The 15,726-nt window shown below is 38.6% G+C and overlaps 1 protein-coding gene and 1 pseudogene across 2 annotated transcripts in view; both read left to right on the forward strand.

Moving 5' to 3' along the window:
* LOC117074427 (cytochrome P450 4F2) overlaps positions 1-15,726 on the forward strand; it is a 52,982-nt gene that overhangs the window by 12,365 nt on the left and 24,891 nt on the right. Inside the window, exons 10-13 of one of the 2 annotated variants that reach the window (XM_033195861.1) lie at positions 6,155-6,288; positions 6,383-6,447; positions 6,662-6,744; positions 7,151-7,389. The exons of the other annotated variant lie outside the window; for it this stretch is intronic. Of the exons in view, the coding sequence (XP_033051752.1) occupies positions 6,155-6,288; positions 6,383-6,447; positions 6,662-6,744; positions 7,151-7,328 (460 nt within the window). The 3' untranslated portion in view covers positions 7,329-7,389. Of the gene's footprint in view, positions 1-6,154; positions 6,289-6,382; positions 6,448-6,661; positions 6,745-7,150; positions 7,390-15,726 lie in introns of those variants that run through there. 2 annotated transcript variants of the gene reach the window in all.
* LOC117074428 lies at positions 9,118-10,365 on the forward strand (annotated as a pseudogene).

Below are 15,726 nucleotides of genomic sequence, written 5' to 3' on the forward strand. Positions count from 1 at the left end.
TGGGTGTAGAATACATGGGAAAAATGTGAAGAACTTCAATTTTAACTCAAGGTCCATGGGAAGGGACAGGTAGTAGACCAATCTTTTTAGGGCTAGTGTAGAGGGCATACTGGAGAGGACCAGTTGTAGAATGAAGTCCCAGGGAGGACATTCTGAGGTCTGAGCCAGGCGAGGAGCTGGGGATGGAGAGGAGACATTGAGCTGGACACGTCTTTTGAAGGTAGCGCCCTTACGTCCAAGCCTTTGCTCAGCACAGCAGTCCTGTGAGGTGGAGAAACATTTTTATGCTTTTAAAACCAAGATTTCAAGCAAAATTACACATTGTTAAAAAAAAGTGTCCAAGAATTTTGATGAAAAATGAGCTACCTTCTTAAGCCTCACGCTGGCAGTTTCCATCATCAATGGTTTTCTGTGTGCCCTTCTAGAAAATGGCTATCCTGATGCCCGCTGTATATGAACGCACATTCTCTTTTTCTATATGAGTAGGAGTACATAAAACAGACACAGGTCTGCACACTAACTATGTATCTTTAAGATCTTCTGTTTTTCTCAAAATATGAGTTTTGGAAAATGAGTTTGTTTTTCAATTTGTCTTTATTTTTAATTGACAAATTTTGATTATATATATTTATGAGGCACACTGTGATGTTATGATGTATGCAATGCAGAATGATTAAATCAACCTAATGGTCATATCCATTACCTCATGTACTTATTATTTTAGCAGTGAGAACATTTGAAATTTTCTCTTTTGGCCATTTTGAAAAACATATTGTAACTGTAGTCACCATGCATATAATAGATCTGAAAACTTATTCGTCCTGTCTAATGGAAACTTGTACCCTTTGACCAACATCTTCCTGTTCTTTCTTCCTCTCTCCTCTGGCAACCACCATTTTCTTCTCTGTTTCTATGATTTCTGTGTTACCTATTTTAGCTCTCACAGATAATTGAGATCATTTGCTATTTGTCTTCTTGTGCCTGGCTTATTTCACTTAGCATAATGTCCTCCAGAATCATCCATGTTGTCACCAACGAAAGGATTCTTTTCTTTTTAAAGGCTGAATACCATTCTATTTTGCATTTATACATGGAAAATGAGCGTTGACTTACAAAAACAATGATGAGAACAGATTCTTCTTGTACTCAATGAGACATTACAGATAAGACAGGGTTTATCCTTGACATTCATGCCACCCCACCTACTATCCTCCCTTTCCCTAAAGGGGTCTCTTGAGACATCAATTTGTCATCTAACTGTCTGCTTATCTATCTATCTATCTATCTATCTATCTATCTATCTATCTGTCTATCTATACATCTATCCATATGTTCATCCATCCATCCATCCATCCATCCATCCATCCATTTATCCTATCTATTCATCCTTCCTGTCTATCTATGCATCCATCGATCTATCTCTATCATCTATTTCCATATATATGCTATGTATTTTATTGATATAAATAGGAGTCAATTAAATATATACATATGGATATATTTTAATATATATTAAATTTATTAATATATTTAATTTAATAATTAGGAGTCAATAAAATGTATATATTTCCATATACATAGAAATATATGTTTCCATATATATATATACTATGTATTTTGCCCTTTGCTATTTACATATATGCATTTTGTGGCTTATTTTTGCCTCTCAATAGTGTGTCTTAACAGCTGTTTTTTTTAGTATGGCATAACATTCCATATTTTATTTGTTTCACATCTTTGTTGAAAGCGCTTGTGTGAATCTTTCCAATTATTGTAGATATGGCCAATTTGCCTTCCAGAATCTCTGTACTGGTTTACCTTCCAGCTTGCATTGTGTGACACAGCTAGTGACCTATTTCCTCCTTTTTTGTAGTTGCATCGCATTCTAGGGTACTAGTGTTCTTCTGTGTGGATGTTTATCTAAACATCTTCCCACCATGTGTATTTAGCTTGTTTCCGACTTTTGCTAAATTAAACCTGTTGCAGTCGGCATGTGCGTACAGTGACCATAGCTTATTTGTGTGAATATCTCTGCGGGACAAATTCCCAAAAGTATAATTCTACAATTTTAATAATGATAAAAAAATCCATTCCTACTAGCTGCGTATGATGGCACCAGCTTTCCCATAACTTCACCAAGAGTATTACATTATTATTAATTTTTTTTCAATTTTTAAGTTTCTGGCTATGCAGGTTGGTTACATAGGTAAACGTGTGCCATGGTGGTTTGCTGCACCTATCAACACATCACCTTGGTGTTAAGCCCAGCATCCTTTAGCTATTCTTCCTGATGCTATCCCTTCCCCAACCCCTCCCCCTGACAGGCCCCAGTGTGTGTTGTTCCCCACCATGTGGCCATGCATTTTCCTTGTTCAGCTCCCACTTATAAGTGAGGACATGTGGTGTTTGTTTTTCTGTTCCTGCATTAGTTTGCTGAGAATAATGGCTTCCAGCTTCATCCATGTTCCTGCAAAGGACATGATCTTGTTCATTTTTATGGTTGCCTAGTATTCCACGGTGTATATGAACCGCATTTTCTTTGTCTCAATTATCATTGATGGGCATTTGGGTTGATTCATGTCTTCACTATTCTGAATAGTGCTGCAATGAACATATGCATGCATGTATCTTTATAACAGAACGATTTATATTTCTTTGGTTATATACCCAGTCATGGGATTTCTGGGTCAAATGGTATTTCTGCCCCTAGATCTTTGAGGACTCATCACACTAAATTTTTGTCAGTCTGCCTATTTCTTCTTTTAGTGAACATTTCCTTAAATAAGAGTGGGATAGGACATCTTTTGCCATTTTTTTTTCTTTTTATGGAAGAAATCATCTTACATTGTTTGCTGTTTTCTTTTGGGTTATTTTCTCATATTTACTTATGAGAATATGTATTAAAGTTAATCTTTTTTTCTGTCACTTTTTGCCTTTTGACTTCTTGGGGACAGTTTTGGGTAGTTTATATGAAGCCAATTTTGTCCACATTTTCTTTTGTAGCTGTATTATCCAGCCATTTCCCAGGCTTTTGTGGGGCTTCCTTTATCAGATGTGAAGTTTCACTATTCACATATCTGCCTCTGAGCTCCCTATTCTGTTCTTTGGTCTGTTTTCTTGTTCTTGCAGCTTTGCCATGATACATTTATTACTATACCTCAGTCATAGGTCTTAGTATCTGGTAGAGTGACGTTCTCTTCTGCTTTTATTTCAATAATTTGGGGGGCGGGGTACAGGTGGTTTTTGGTTACATGAATGAGTTCTTTAGTGGTGAGCTCTGAGATTCTAGTGCACTTGTCTCCTAAGCAGTGTACAGTGTACCCAATATGGAACCTTTTATCCCTCGCCTCCCTCCCTGAGTCCCCAAAGTCCATCATGTCACTCTGTATCTTTTTGCATCCTCAGCATAGCTTCCACTTGTAAGTGAGACTGTATGATATTTGTTTTTTCATTCCTGAGTTATTTCACTTAGAATAATGCCCTCCAGTTCCATTCAAGTTGTTGCAAAAGATATGGTTACATTCCTTTTTATGGCTGAGTGATGATGTATGTATGCCACATTTTCTTCATCCACTCGTTTGTCAGTGGGCACTTAGATTGGTTCCATATCCTTGCAATTGTGAATGGTGCTACTATAAGCATGCATGCGTATGTGTCTTTTTCATATAATGCCTTCTTTTCCTTTGGGTAGATACCTAGTAGTGAGAGTGTTGGATGGAATGGTAGATCTACATTTAGTTCTCTAAGGGATCTCCGTACTGCTTTCCACAGAGATCGTACTAATTTACATTTGCACCAGCAATGTAAAAGTGTTCCCTTTTCACCACATCCACACCAACATCTACTGTTTTTTGACTTTTTAATTATGGTTATTCTTGCAGAAGTAGGGGGTATCTCATTGTGGTTTTAATTTGTATTTCCCTGATGATTAGTGATGAGCATTTTAAAATATGTTTGTTCACTGTACATTTTCTTTTGAGAAATGCCTATTCATGTCTTTGCCTACTTTTTGATGGGGTTATTTGGTTTTTTGCTTGCTGATTTGTTTGAGTTCCTTGTAGATTGTTGATACTAGTCCCTTGTCAGATGCATAATTTGCAAATATTTTCTTCCACTATGTGGGTTGTCTGTTTACTCTGCTGATTGTTTCTTTTGTTGTGCAGAAGCTTTTTAGTTTAATTAGGACTGATTTCTTTATTTTTGTTTTTGTGGCATTTGCTTTTGAGGTCTTAGTCATGTATTCTTTGCCTAAGCAGACTTTCTCTTCTCTAATATTTTATTTTCAGATTGACTTAGCTGTTCATAATTTTTTCTTCCCAAAAAAGTTTAGAGTAACTTCATCAAGTTGCTAAAAATTAGATTATCATTTGCACTGAATATATTCTCTCGTTTGACTTGATATATCTTATCAAGTAACTTCAGGTAACATCATAATATTGACCCATGGTTTGTCATAGTAAAATGGTTATTAATGTATTCAAATAATATTTAAGCTTTTAATAGATATTAAAATACTTGCTTAGATATCATATGCATGTTTTGCTAGATCAATCCTTACATATTTTGTTGCTATGGTGAAGTGTACCTTTTATTCAGATTGAGGGAAATGTATAAATTCATTTGAAATACAGAGACTTTATGTCTCTTGTTAAATTTTATTCAGATATTTTATATTATTATTAATATCTTATCTTTTATCTTTTTCCATCTGCTTGTTATTTCTACATGGGAAAACTAATAATTTGTACATATAAATTTAGTTCCCAATGAACATAGTACATGATAAATATGGTATTTTGTATCAAGAGAAAAAAATATAGATCATTAGGTAAAAGCTCTTAGGACAACTGGGAAGTTTCCTGAAAAAAAAATCAACTCAATCTGGTTGCCATGTCTTGTAATAAGACAATGTTCAGAGTATTCAAGTATATATTTTTTAAAGGCTGTTAAAAGCTCTAGAAGAAACCATTGGAAAAGTATTTTATAGCTTCAGAGTAGGGATAACCCGATTTTGATACAAGTCCCAGGAGCTAGACACGAAAAGACTGACATACTGTTAAATGAGAAAAGATATGGAATATGTGTATAGTATATGATGTACCCATATTTTTAAGATGCCAAAAATTAGCTCTAGAAAGATACATAAAAATAATAATAACTTAGGCAACCTGTGAGGAGAAGAAGCAGGTGACATTGGGCCATAGGGGTAGATGATGTTTTATAGTTTTCAAATTTTGAACCACTTAAGTGTACAGTGTATTAAAATTTTAAACAGCCACAGAAAAAGAAGAAAGATTAAGCAAAGAATTCAGCTTTCTTACTGGATCTTAAATGTTTGTAAAAGTTTTCCAGTGAAGTGCTCTGTTTTTCTAAGTATAAAATCACCATCTGCCAAAATGATACATTTACTGCCACATTTCAAATTGCATTCCTCTCTTTTTTTTTTCCTTGTCTAATTGCATTTGCTACTATCTCTAGTACAATAATGAATAAGAGCAAAACACTGGATCTGGGTATTTTGTTTCTTATTCACTTGCATTTTGTGTTTGCTTTCTTGCCATAAAGGATATTTACTTTTATGCAAATATGTTAACTTTTTTTTTTTTTTTTTTTGAGATGGAGTCTCGCTCTGTCACCCAGGCTGGAGTGCAGTGGTGCGATCTCAGCTCACTGCAAACTCTGCCTCCCAGGTTCACACCATTCTCCTGCCTCAGCCTCCCGAGTAGCTGGGACTACAGGCACCCGCCACCACGCCTGGCTAATTTTTTGTAGTTTTAGTAGAGATGGGATTTCACCATGTTAGCCAGGATGGTGTCAATCTCCTGACCTCATGATCCACCCATCTTGGCCTCCCAAAGTGCTGGGATTACAGGCATGAGCCACCGTGCCCGGCCCAAACTTTTTTTTTTTATAGCTGGCTTCAGGGTGTTGTGTTTTCCTCAGAATAATCTTTAAGAAATTGGCACCATTTTTTTCCAGTACTTTTCTAATTCTCTGCTTTTCTAATTTTGCTCTGCTTTTTAAATTATCCAGTATTTCATTCGTGTGGAATTTATTTTGTGATAGGGATAAAAAGTCTCGCTTGGAAACAGAGAAGCTGGAGAATTGTGTCTTTGCTCACTTGATAACCATTGGGGCTGGTGTGTTTTCTTAGGGATGACTTGGCCCAGCTGCCCTTCCTGACCATGTGCATTAAGGAGAGCCTGCGGCTGCATCCCCCAGTTCCTGCCATCTCCCGATGCTGCACCCAAGACATTGTGCTCCCAGATGGCCGGATCATCCCTAAAGGTGCTCACAGCCTCATGGAGAGGAGCCTCCTGTGTAGCAAGAGAGGCCTTCAGGCAGGGGGGCTTGTCCTTGACTGCCCTCTTCTCTCATACAGGCATTGTCTGCATCATCAGTATTTTTGGGATCCATCACAACCCAAATGTGTGGCCAGACCCTGAGGTACTGCCTCCCTCACCCCACCCTTTTAGGGATCTGTTCCAAGGTTCCTAGAGGAGGTGACAGGGTTTTGACCAGGAAAATCCAACATGACTTCCTCTCAATGGAGACACATCTGCCAAAATGTCTCTCCAAGGTTGGCGGTCTTGGAGAAAACTGGCAGAACCCACCCAGCTGGGAGACCCCAACCAGCAAGCCTTCTTGGTCTCACCTGCAGGTCTACGACCCCTTCCGCTTCTACCAAGAGAACATCAAGGAGAGGTCACCTCTGGCTTTTATTCCCTTCTCGGCAGGGCCCAGGTAAGGATGGCCTGAGTCTGAGGCAGAGATGGCCTGATGAGGCGGAGATGGGTGCAGGGGTCACAAAAGGGGGAAGTTACAGACGGTCCCAGTTCCAGCTCTCCTTCCCTCCCTTCCTCAGGAGTTAATGGGCAATAGTTCACAGAATGGGGTTGGGTAGGTCCTAGAGGGGTCTGTGGTGTGCTCAGAGTCCTCTCCTTCATGTGCTGATCTGAAGTGGAGGTGGGAACCTGGACCAGGCCTGGGGATATGCAAGCACACATGGGCGTCCTATGGACACTTAGCCCCTCTTTCTACTCCTCAAGCTGATCTGGGTGCGATTTGGGGTCCCAGGCCAGGTTCTAAGCATGATGGGGCTGGCATGGGGGTCATGGGCACAGTCAGATTCCCTCACTTTCGCCCCCAGAAACTGCATTGGGCAGGCGTTCGCCATGGCTGAAATGAAGGTGGTCCTGGCACTCACGCTGCTGCGCTTCCGCATCCTGCCGACCCACCTTGAGCCCGGCAGGAAGCCAGAGCTGATATTGCGTGCAGAGGGTGGACTTTGGCTGCAGGTGGAGCCCCTGGGTGTGAACTCACAGTGACCGTCCTACCCATCCACCCACCTTTGTAGATTCCCAGGAATAAAACTATGCTGACACCTCTGCTTTAGGCTCATTGACAACCAGCAAGGGGCTCTTGGGGACTGGTGGGATCTAAAAAAGAGGAGTGAGTGGGTGGAAGCAGGGTGATGTCTCTAAACTCAAAGCCCTGACTGCCTCTCTGACTGAGCACAGAGCACCTAGGCCCTTAGTGGGTTTTCCCAGAGCCCAAGTAAAAACTTTATCCTGTGGGCAGTAGGGAGCCCTGGGAGGTGTTTGAGCAGGAGAGGGAAGAGGATTAAGAATGGATTGAAGGAGCAAGACTGAGACTCTGATTCAGCGAGAAGCAACCATAGAGGCTGATCACTTCATCTGTCCTGGGAATGTCCCCTCAAGACTGGAGTCCCCAGCTCAGAACTAAGGGAAAGGGGTGCAGCTTCCACCCTGGCAGGCTCTCAGAAATTTTTAGTTCCTTTTCCCACCAACATCCCACCTCTGTTTCTCCCTCTCCCAGTTGGTTCCCTCTGTGACTCTCTTCCCAAACCTTCAGAGGCATAGGATCTGGAGCCAGGCTGCTTGGGCTCAAGTCCTGGCTCTGCTGTGTGACTTGAGCAAGTTAATTCCTCTCTGTGCTTCGGTTCCCTCAACCATGTAATGGAGACAACAGCATTTTCTATATCAGGGTTTTCCTGAGCTCTCCATATAAGGGACTCAGAACTGTGCCTGGCACACAATGAATGCTAAATATATGGGGCCATTATTATTTCCACTCTCAGAAAGTCTGGCTGTTAAAGAACGTTGTCTTTCAAGATCGTTATTTCTACCATGACTTTAAAGGCTGTATTTTGGAACTCAAAGGCAAAAGTTCTAACATCTGTGCTCTTTGAACAATCTCTTCTCCCTAGAGGGCTGTGCATATAAGAGGTATATATATATTTTTTTTCTGAGGGTGGTGAAGGCACCTGACTGTGTGAGGTGGTAGGAGAATGAGAGAAACCTCAGTCAGTGTCTCAAAATAAAATCCTGCTACAAATATTGATCTCTTTTCATGGTCTAAGGGATGTTGCATCACTAAATCCTGTTGACTTCTCTAATCTCTTCTCTAGCTGATCTCCTTCCCTTGCTACAGGCAGTTACTCTGGCCTTAATTCTGATCTCGAAATACATTATTATTTTTTTTTTATCTGGGGCCATTGTATTGCCTTTACACCTTTATCAAACATAAGTTGCCTGTATTTATGTGGATCTATTTTTGGGGCTTTTAATATTCTGTTCCATTGACCTATTTGTCTTTTCTTTGACCAATAGCACAACACCTGGGTTAGTGTAGCTTCATAGTAAATCTTGAAGTTGGATATTGTCAGTCCTTGAACTATGTTCTACTCCTTCAATATTGTGTGGGTTATTCTGAGTCTTTCGTCTCTCCATATAAATTTTAGAATTAGATTGCTGATACCCATAAAAATAACTTTCTGGAGGGCCCCAGAGAGCTCAGAGCGCCGCTGCTGATGCTCCTCGGCTCGATGCCGTATACTGGGCAGCGCCGGGGCCGGCGGCTGCGGCGGCAGAGGGGCGGGGACCGGGAGCCGCGCTCCACCGAGAGTTGGGCAGAGCAGCGCCCGCGCCCCCGAGGCGTCATGGGCCCCGTCCCCGGGCCTTCGCGGGCACCAGCCGCGGGAACCCCTGGGCCTCCTCGCGCCCGGGCCTGAGTGATGCCCGGTTCTCTGGCGCCCCCTCCCTTGCCCTATTTTTTTTCCTGCTCTCGCTGCCCCTACCGCTTCTGTTCTCCCTTATGGCAGCAGAGCCACCATCCCCCATCCGGGTCGAGGCGCCAAGCCCCCAGAAATGTGGACCCCACCGGCGATCGAGGCCACCCATGAGGATACCCCGTAGCTGGCGGGCGGCAGACTCCGCTTCCTCAACGGCTGCGTGCCCCTCTCGCGTCAGGTGGCCGGGCACATGTACGGGAAGTGCAAAGTTGGTATGCTGCAACATCCAGATGGCATGGCATAGTTTTGAAACAGTTACAATCACCTCCAAAAGGCCAAGAGAGCTGGAATTCTATAATATTGTTTGTTCTGCTAACTGTACCGATGGTGTTCTTCTAGAACTACGAAAATCTTTGCCAAAATATTATGGCATCTGGCCATCTCCCACTGCACCAAACGATTTATACCTAAAAATGGAAGATGTGACTCGTAAATTTAATAAACCCTGTACAATGGATGTAAAGATAGGGCCAAAAAGCTATGATCCTTTTGCTTTATCTGAGAAGATTCAGCAACAGGTCAGTAAGTACCTATTAATGGAAGAGATTGGGTTCTTGGTGCTTGGCATGAGGGTTTATCGTGTTCATTCTGATAGCTATGAGACACAAACCAACACTATGGAAGAAGCTTAACAAAAGAAACTATAAAGGATGGAGTCTCCGGACTTTTTCCACAATGGGTACTGCTTAAGAAAAGATGCTGTTGCTGCCAGTATTCAGAAGATTGAGAAAACTCTGCAGTGGTTTGAAAACCAGAAGCAGCTTAACTTTTACACAAGTTCATTACTTTGTTTGTGAAGGTTCGTCTCAGCCAACCACCACAAAACTGAATGACAGAAATTTGGCAGAAAAGTTTTTGTCCAAAGGACAACTGTCAGACACGGAAGTATTAGAGTACTACAGTAACTTTCATGTGGTCAGCTCCACAGCGAACGGAAAAATAGAGGCTTCGGTAGGCAAAAGCTTGTTCGAGATGTATGCTGGTCACAGGAAAATGTATACGAAAAAGCATCACAGTCAGACTTTATTGAAAATTGAAAATCTGGAGCAAGACAATGGGTGGAAAAGCAAGTCACAAGAACATTTAAATGGAAATATACTTTCCTAACTGGAAAAAGTTTTCTACCACCTTCCCACTGGTTGCCAAGAGATTGCTGAGGTGTGCATGATAGATTTTGCTCACATATGTTCCCTAGCAACACAGTAGATGAGGGATATGCTTATGGACTAAAGCATTTAATTTCTGTACTTTGAAGTATTTTATACAATTGAATTGAATCGTCTGTTGCAGTCTTTTTTTTTTTTTAGACGGAGTCCCGCTCTGTCGCCCAGGCTGGAGGGCAGTGGCACAATCTGGGCTCACTGCAAGCTCCGCCTCCCGGGTTCACACCATTCTCCTGCCTCAGCCTCCCGAGTAGCTGGGACTACAGGCGCCCACCACCACGCCCAGCTAATTTTTTTGTATTTTTAGTAGAGACGGGGTTTCACCGTGTTAGTCAGGATGGTCTGGATCTCCAGACTTTGTGATTCGCCCACCTCGGCCTCCCAAAGTGCTGGGGTTACAGGCGTGAGCCACCGCGCCCGGCCTCTTGCTGTCTTTTTAAAGGGGTGGGCCAATCATAATGAAGAGGAGCGGTCAATATCTCTGTGCCTTTAAGGCTATGTAAAAAAAAAATTGTATTTTATTTATCTTTATACTTTTGGAAGAAAGGTTAACTTTTTAATAATCTTACTCAGGAAAACTATATGTTCATTAGAAAACTATGAAGAATACAGAAACTTAGGAATGTGAAGCAGGAAATGTGGTGGTACATGGCTTAAACATCTTTTTTGGCTCAAGCAAAATGCAAACCATTATTCAGTCATTAAGAGTTTAGTTAGCTTTCTATAGGCAATTCATGAAATCTCTGTCCACCCAACCTTGACAATGAGCCATATCTAAAATATTAGGTTATTAGAACACCTACCAAAATCTTGAAAGCACGGGTTGATGTCCTTAGTATTGCTACATATGAAGTTATTAAAACTGGAGAAAATTCTACTTCCGAAGTAAGTACTGTTTAGGTTTCATATTAAAAGTTCAGACCAGCAGATCAAAGGGTGCTTCTTAGTGAAATGATTTAGAATTGTTGCATTCCAAAAGCAGGTTTTCTCTTTAATTTTTACATCTCTCTCTCTCTCTCTCAAAATATTATACTTCATGAAAAAGACAATTGACATGGATGACAACAACGGTCTTGAAATCAAGGGCTCACTAATTGTTCTTACCAGGGTTAGGAGAAAAGAGAGACTATTTTCAAGGAACAAAATATTTTGCTTTACGATCTTTCATTTATGAGAAAATTGGAATATAAATTTATTCCATTGTGAAAAGTATCATAAGCCATATAACTTTTTATCTAGAATGCAGCTTCAATATGTACACGTTGTGCACATGTACCCTAGAATGTAAAGTACAATAATAGAAAAAGGAAATAACTGAAGTTTTATTTCTCCTCTAAATAACTTGAACTTTTTCTGTAAAAATGTATGTATTTATATGTCCCCATTTAGTTAAGTGGTAGTGTAAATGTATGTTGTTAAAAGCAGTTTCTCAGAATTATAACAAGTAATGAAAGACAATATCTAATTAGGCTGTTATAAAAAATACTACATGTGATTAGTCCGTCATACAGGGTTTGGTGCATATCTAAATTCATGCTTCTATTTCACTCTTACTCAAAACAGTTTTATATTATGTTGAACAGTGAAATCATAATTTAATTTCATGGGAACAGGGGAGTGCTATAGTTCCTGGAAAAATTAGATTTGTGTCATCTTCATTTCACACCTACCACTTTAAAAAATCAGCTAGTTATTTGTCATCGACAACATTTAAAACTTTGAGTCTTCAAATACATTTGATGCTAGTGCTGTCATTACCTGCACTTTGATTCACTAATAACATTTCTAGGTAGTCACCAGTTTTGTCATTTTTCTGGAAAATATTTTGGGATTGTAAATTGTTTCTTCTCTTTTTCTTCTAGAGCTGCAAATTGAATTTTTACATCCAAGCACCTTTGTTGTGGTGTGGAGAAAAGTATCACGATTTTATGTTTATTTTACCTTCTCAACCTTCTCTGGGGGTACTTTGCAAATTACCCCCTCTGGGTACTAAACAGAAGTACCAAATACATGCTGTGTGAACTCTGTCCTTAGTAAATCTATTAAACCTGAATAACTTAAAAAGAACATGTGCATTTTGTAATAGTAAAATTTGATTTTAATTTTTATTTATAATTGGTGTATTTATCATAGGGACTTCCAATTTTTCTTCACTTTTCAAATGGATATTGGCTATAGTTTTATGTTTTCATGGGAATGAAGTTCAAATCATAATAATCAGAAAATTTTTAGTTTTACTTTTTTCTTTTACAATATGGACTTTTGTTGTTATTTGGATAGTGGTTCAATAAATCTTAAGCTCAGATAATTAAACACTATTTTGAATCTTAACAAGATACTGAGGCTTTTTTTGTATGGGATGATATTGGCCTGTGTACAATGAATTTAATAAACTTAAGTATTATCATTTTTTTGCACATTTTAGATCAATAAAATCTGAATTAACTGTTCAAGACTTTTTTATCTGTATTTGGAAATATAATTTTGTAAAATCAATGTCTTACCTTTTTGATACAATAGATCATGGTTTGTTTTTAACAAAGCAAGAAACTCTTTTATCTGTTGCTTTTCATGGAAGGGATTCGCATTTAATTCTGTTTGTTTACATTTGTTATCATTGTTATCCAATGCTCATTTTATGTTGCTTTGTAAGTAAGCTTAGGTATAACAGAATAAACATCTGTTTATCTAATCTACATGTGACTATTTTAGTCTCTCTGAGTCACTTAATATTATGATGAAATTTACCACTGTGGGGATGAATGATCACTATCCACCAAGCATATCTGAACATGTAAATGCTTAAGAAATAAGCATAATATGGATCAAGTTTGGGTTAATAGGATTCTCATAGTTTTTCCCCCTGTGAAACATAAGTCATGATTTTAGTGTATTTCTTAAGGAATACACTCATTTAAAAAGGACTTTAAGAAATCGTGAATATGAATAATATCTTTCTCTAATAAAAATTTAAATTGTAAAAAAAAGCCCAAAAACTTTCTGATATTTTCATTGTGATTTCATTGAATCTATACATTTAGTTGGGAAGAACTGACATCCTGACAATTTTGAGTTTTTTGTCTTACAAGAAATGCTCAAGGGAGTCCTGCATCTGGAAGTGAAAAGAGGATGATTATCATCATGACAATATGCAAAAGTATAAAATCCACTGGCAAAGTAGATACACTTAAGAGAAAAGAATCAAACCTTATTACTATGGAAAACTACCAAAACCACAATCATAAACAATAAGAAAGGAAGAGAGGAATAGAAGATATACAAAACAACTAGCGAACAATTAATAAAATGATAGAAGAAGGTTCTTACCTATAATAACTTTGAATGTAAATAGATTAAATCCCCCACTTAAAATATATAGACTGGCTGAAGGATTTTTTTAAATGAACCAACTATATGCTTCCTACAAGAAACTCACTTTACCTATCAAGAACATATAGACTGAAAGTGAAGTGATGGAAAAAGACATTCTACCTAAGTGGAAACCGAAAGCAAATAGGAGTAGCTATGTTTATATCAGATAAAAATAAAACAGACAAGGGATAGATTCAGCAAGAACATATAACAATAGTAAATATATATGCATCCAACACTGGAGCACCTAGATAGACAAAACAATTATTATTAGATCTAAAAGGAGAGATAAACTCCCATACAATAATAGTTGTGGACTTCAGTAACCCACTCTCAACACTGGACAGGTCATGTAGACAGAAAGTCAACAAAGATACATTGTATTTAAATTTCACTTTAGACCAAAGAGACTTAACAGACATTGACAGAATAGTTCCTGCAACAGCTGACGAATACACATTTTTTTCTATTAGCACATGGAAAAATCTGGAGAGATCACACACTGGGCAACAAAGCAAGTCTCAACAAATTTAAAAGTACTGATATCACATCAAGTATACTTTCTGATGGCAAGGAAATAAAGCTAGAAATCAATAACGGAAATAACTTTCAAAACTGTACAAACACATGAAAATTAACAACATGCTCTTGAGCAACTAATGAATTAATAAAAAATTAGGAAGAACATTTAAAACTTATTGAATCAAATGACAGTATAAACACAATATATCAAAAGCTATGGGATACAGCAAAAGCAGTATTAAGAAGGACGTTTATAGCATCAAAAAGAGTAGAAATATTTCAAATAATCAAATGATGCACCTCAAGGCACTAGAAAAGCAAAAGCAAACCAAACTCAAAATTAGTAGAAACAATGAACGAATGAAGATTAGAGCAAAAATAAACGAAACTGAAGGTAAAAATAAAAAAATGATCAATAATACAAAGAGTTTGGTTTGCAAAAAAAATAAAATTAACAAATGTTTAGCTAAACCAAGTAAGAAAAAAGAAAGACTAAAATAAATGAAATCAGAAATGAAAAAGGAGACATAACAAGTGATACCATAGAAATACAAAGAATCATTAGAACCTATTACAATCAACCATAAGCCAACAAATTGGAAAACCTAGCAAAAATGTATAATTTCTCGGGCACATACAACCTATTAAGATTGAACCAAAAAGAAATAGAAAGTCTAAACAGACTAACTATAAGTAATGAATTATAATCAGTAATAAAAGAGCCCAGGACCTGATGGCTTCAGTACTGAATTCTATCAAATATTAAAAAAAAAATACTTAATACCCATTCTTCTCAAACTATTCCAAAAATCAAAGAAGAGGGAATTCTTCTTAACTCATTCTGTGAAGCCAGCATTACCCTTATACCAAAACCAGAATGGGACACAAGAAGAAATGAAAGCAACAGAACAATATGTCTGATGAATACAAGTGCAAAAATTCTCAATAACATACTAGCAAATCAAATCCAGCAGCACACTATAAAGATAATTTACTATGATCAAGTGAAATTTATCCCAAGGATGCAACGATGTTTTGACATATTCAAATTAAAAAATGACATCACATCATATTTATTAAAGAGCAACACAGTGAATAGCAAAAGCCATATAATCGTCTCAGTAAATGCAGGAAAAGCGTTTGATAAAATTCAACATTTCTTCACGATAAAAAGCACTAAACAGGCCGGGCGCGGTGGCTCAAGCCTGTAATCCCAGCACTTTGGGAGGCCGAGATGGGTGGATCACGAGGTCAGGAGATCGAGACCCTCCTGGCTAACACGGTGAAACCCCGTCTCTACTAAAAATACAAAAAACTAGCCAGGCGAGGTGGCGGGCGCCTGTAGTCCCAGCTACTCGGAGGCTGAGGCGGGAGAATGGCGGGAACCCGGGAGGCGGAGCTTGCAGTGAGCTGAGATCCGGCCACTGCACTCCAGCCTGGGCGACAGAGCGAGACTCCGTCTCAAAACAAACAAAACAAAACAAAACAAAACAAACAAAACAAAACAAAACAAAAAGCACTAAACAAAGTAGGTATAGAACGATTATACATAACAAAATAAAGGATAGGCACGAC

This window comes from Trachypithecus francoisi, unplaced genomic scaffold (genome assembly GCF_009764315.1).
Source record: "Trachypithecus francoisi isolate TF-2019V2 unplaced genomic scaffold, Tfra_2.0 Lachesis_group5, whole genome shotgun sequence".
NCBI lineage: Eukaryota > Metazoa > Chordata > Mammalia > Primates > Cercopithecidae > Trachypithecus > Trachypithecus francoisi.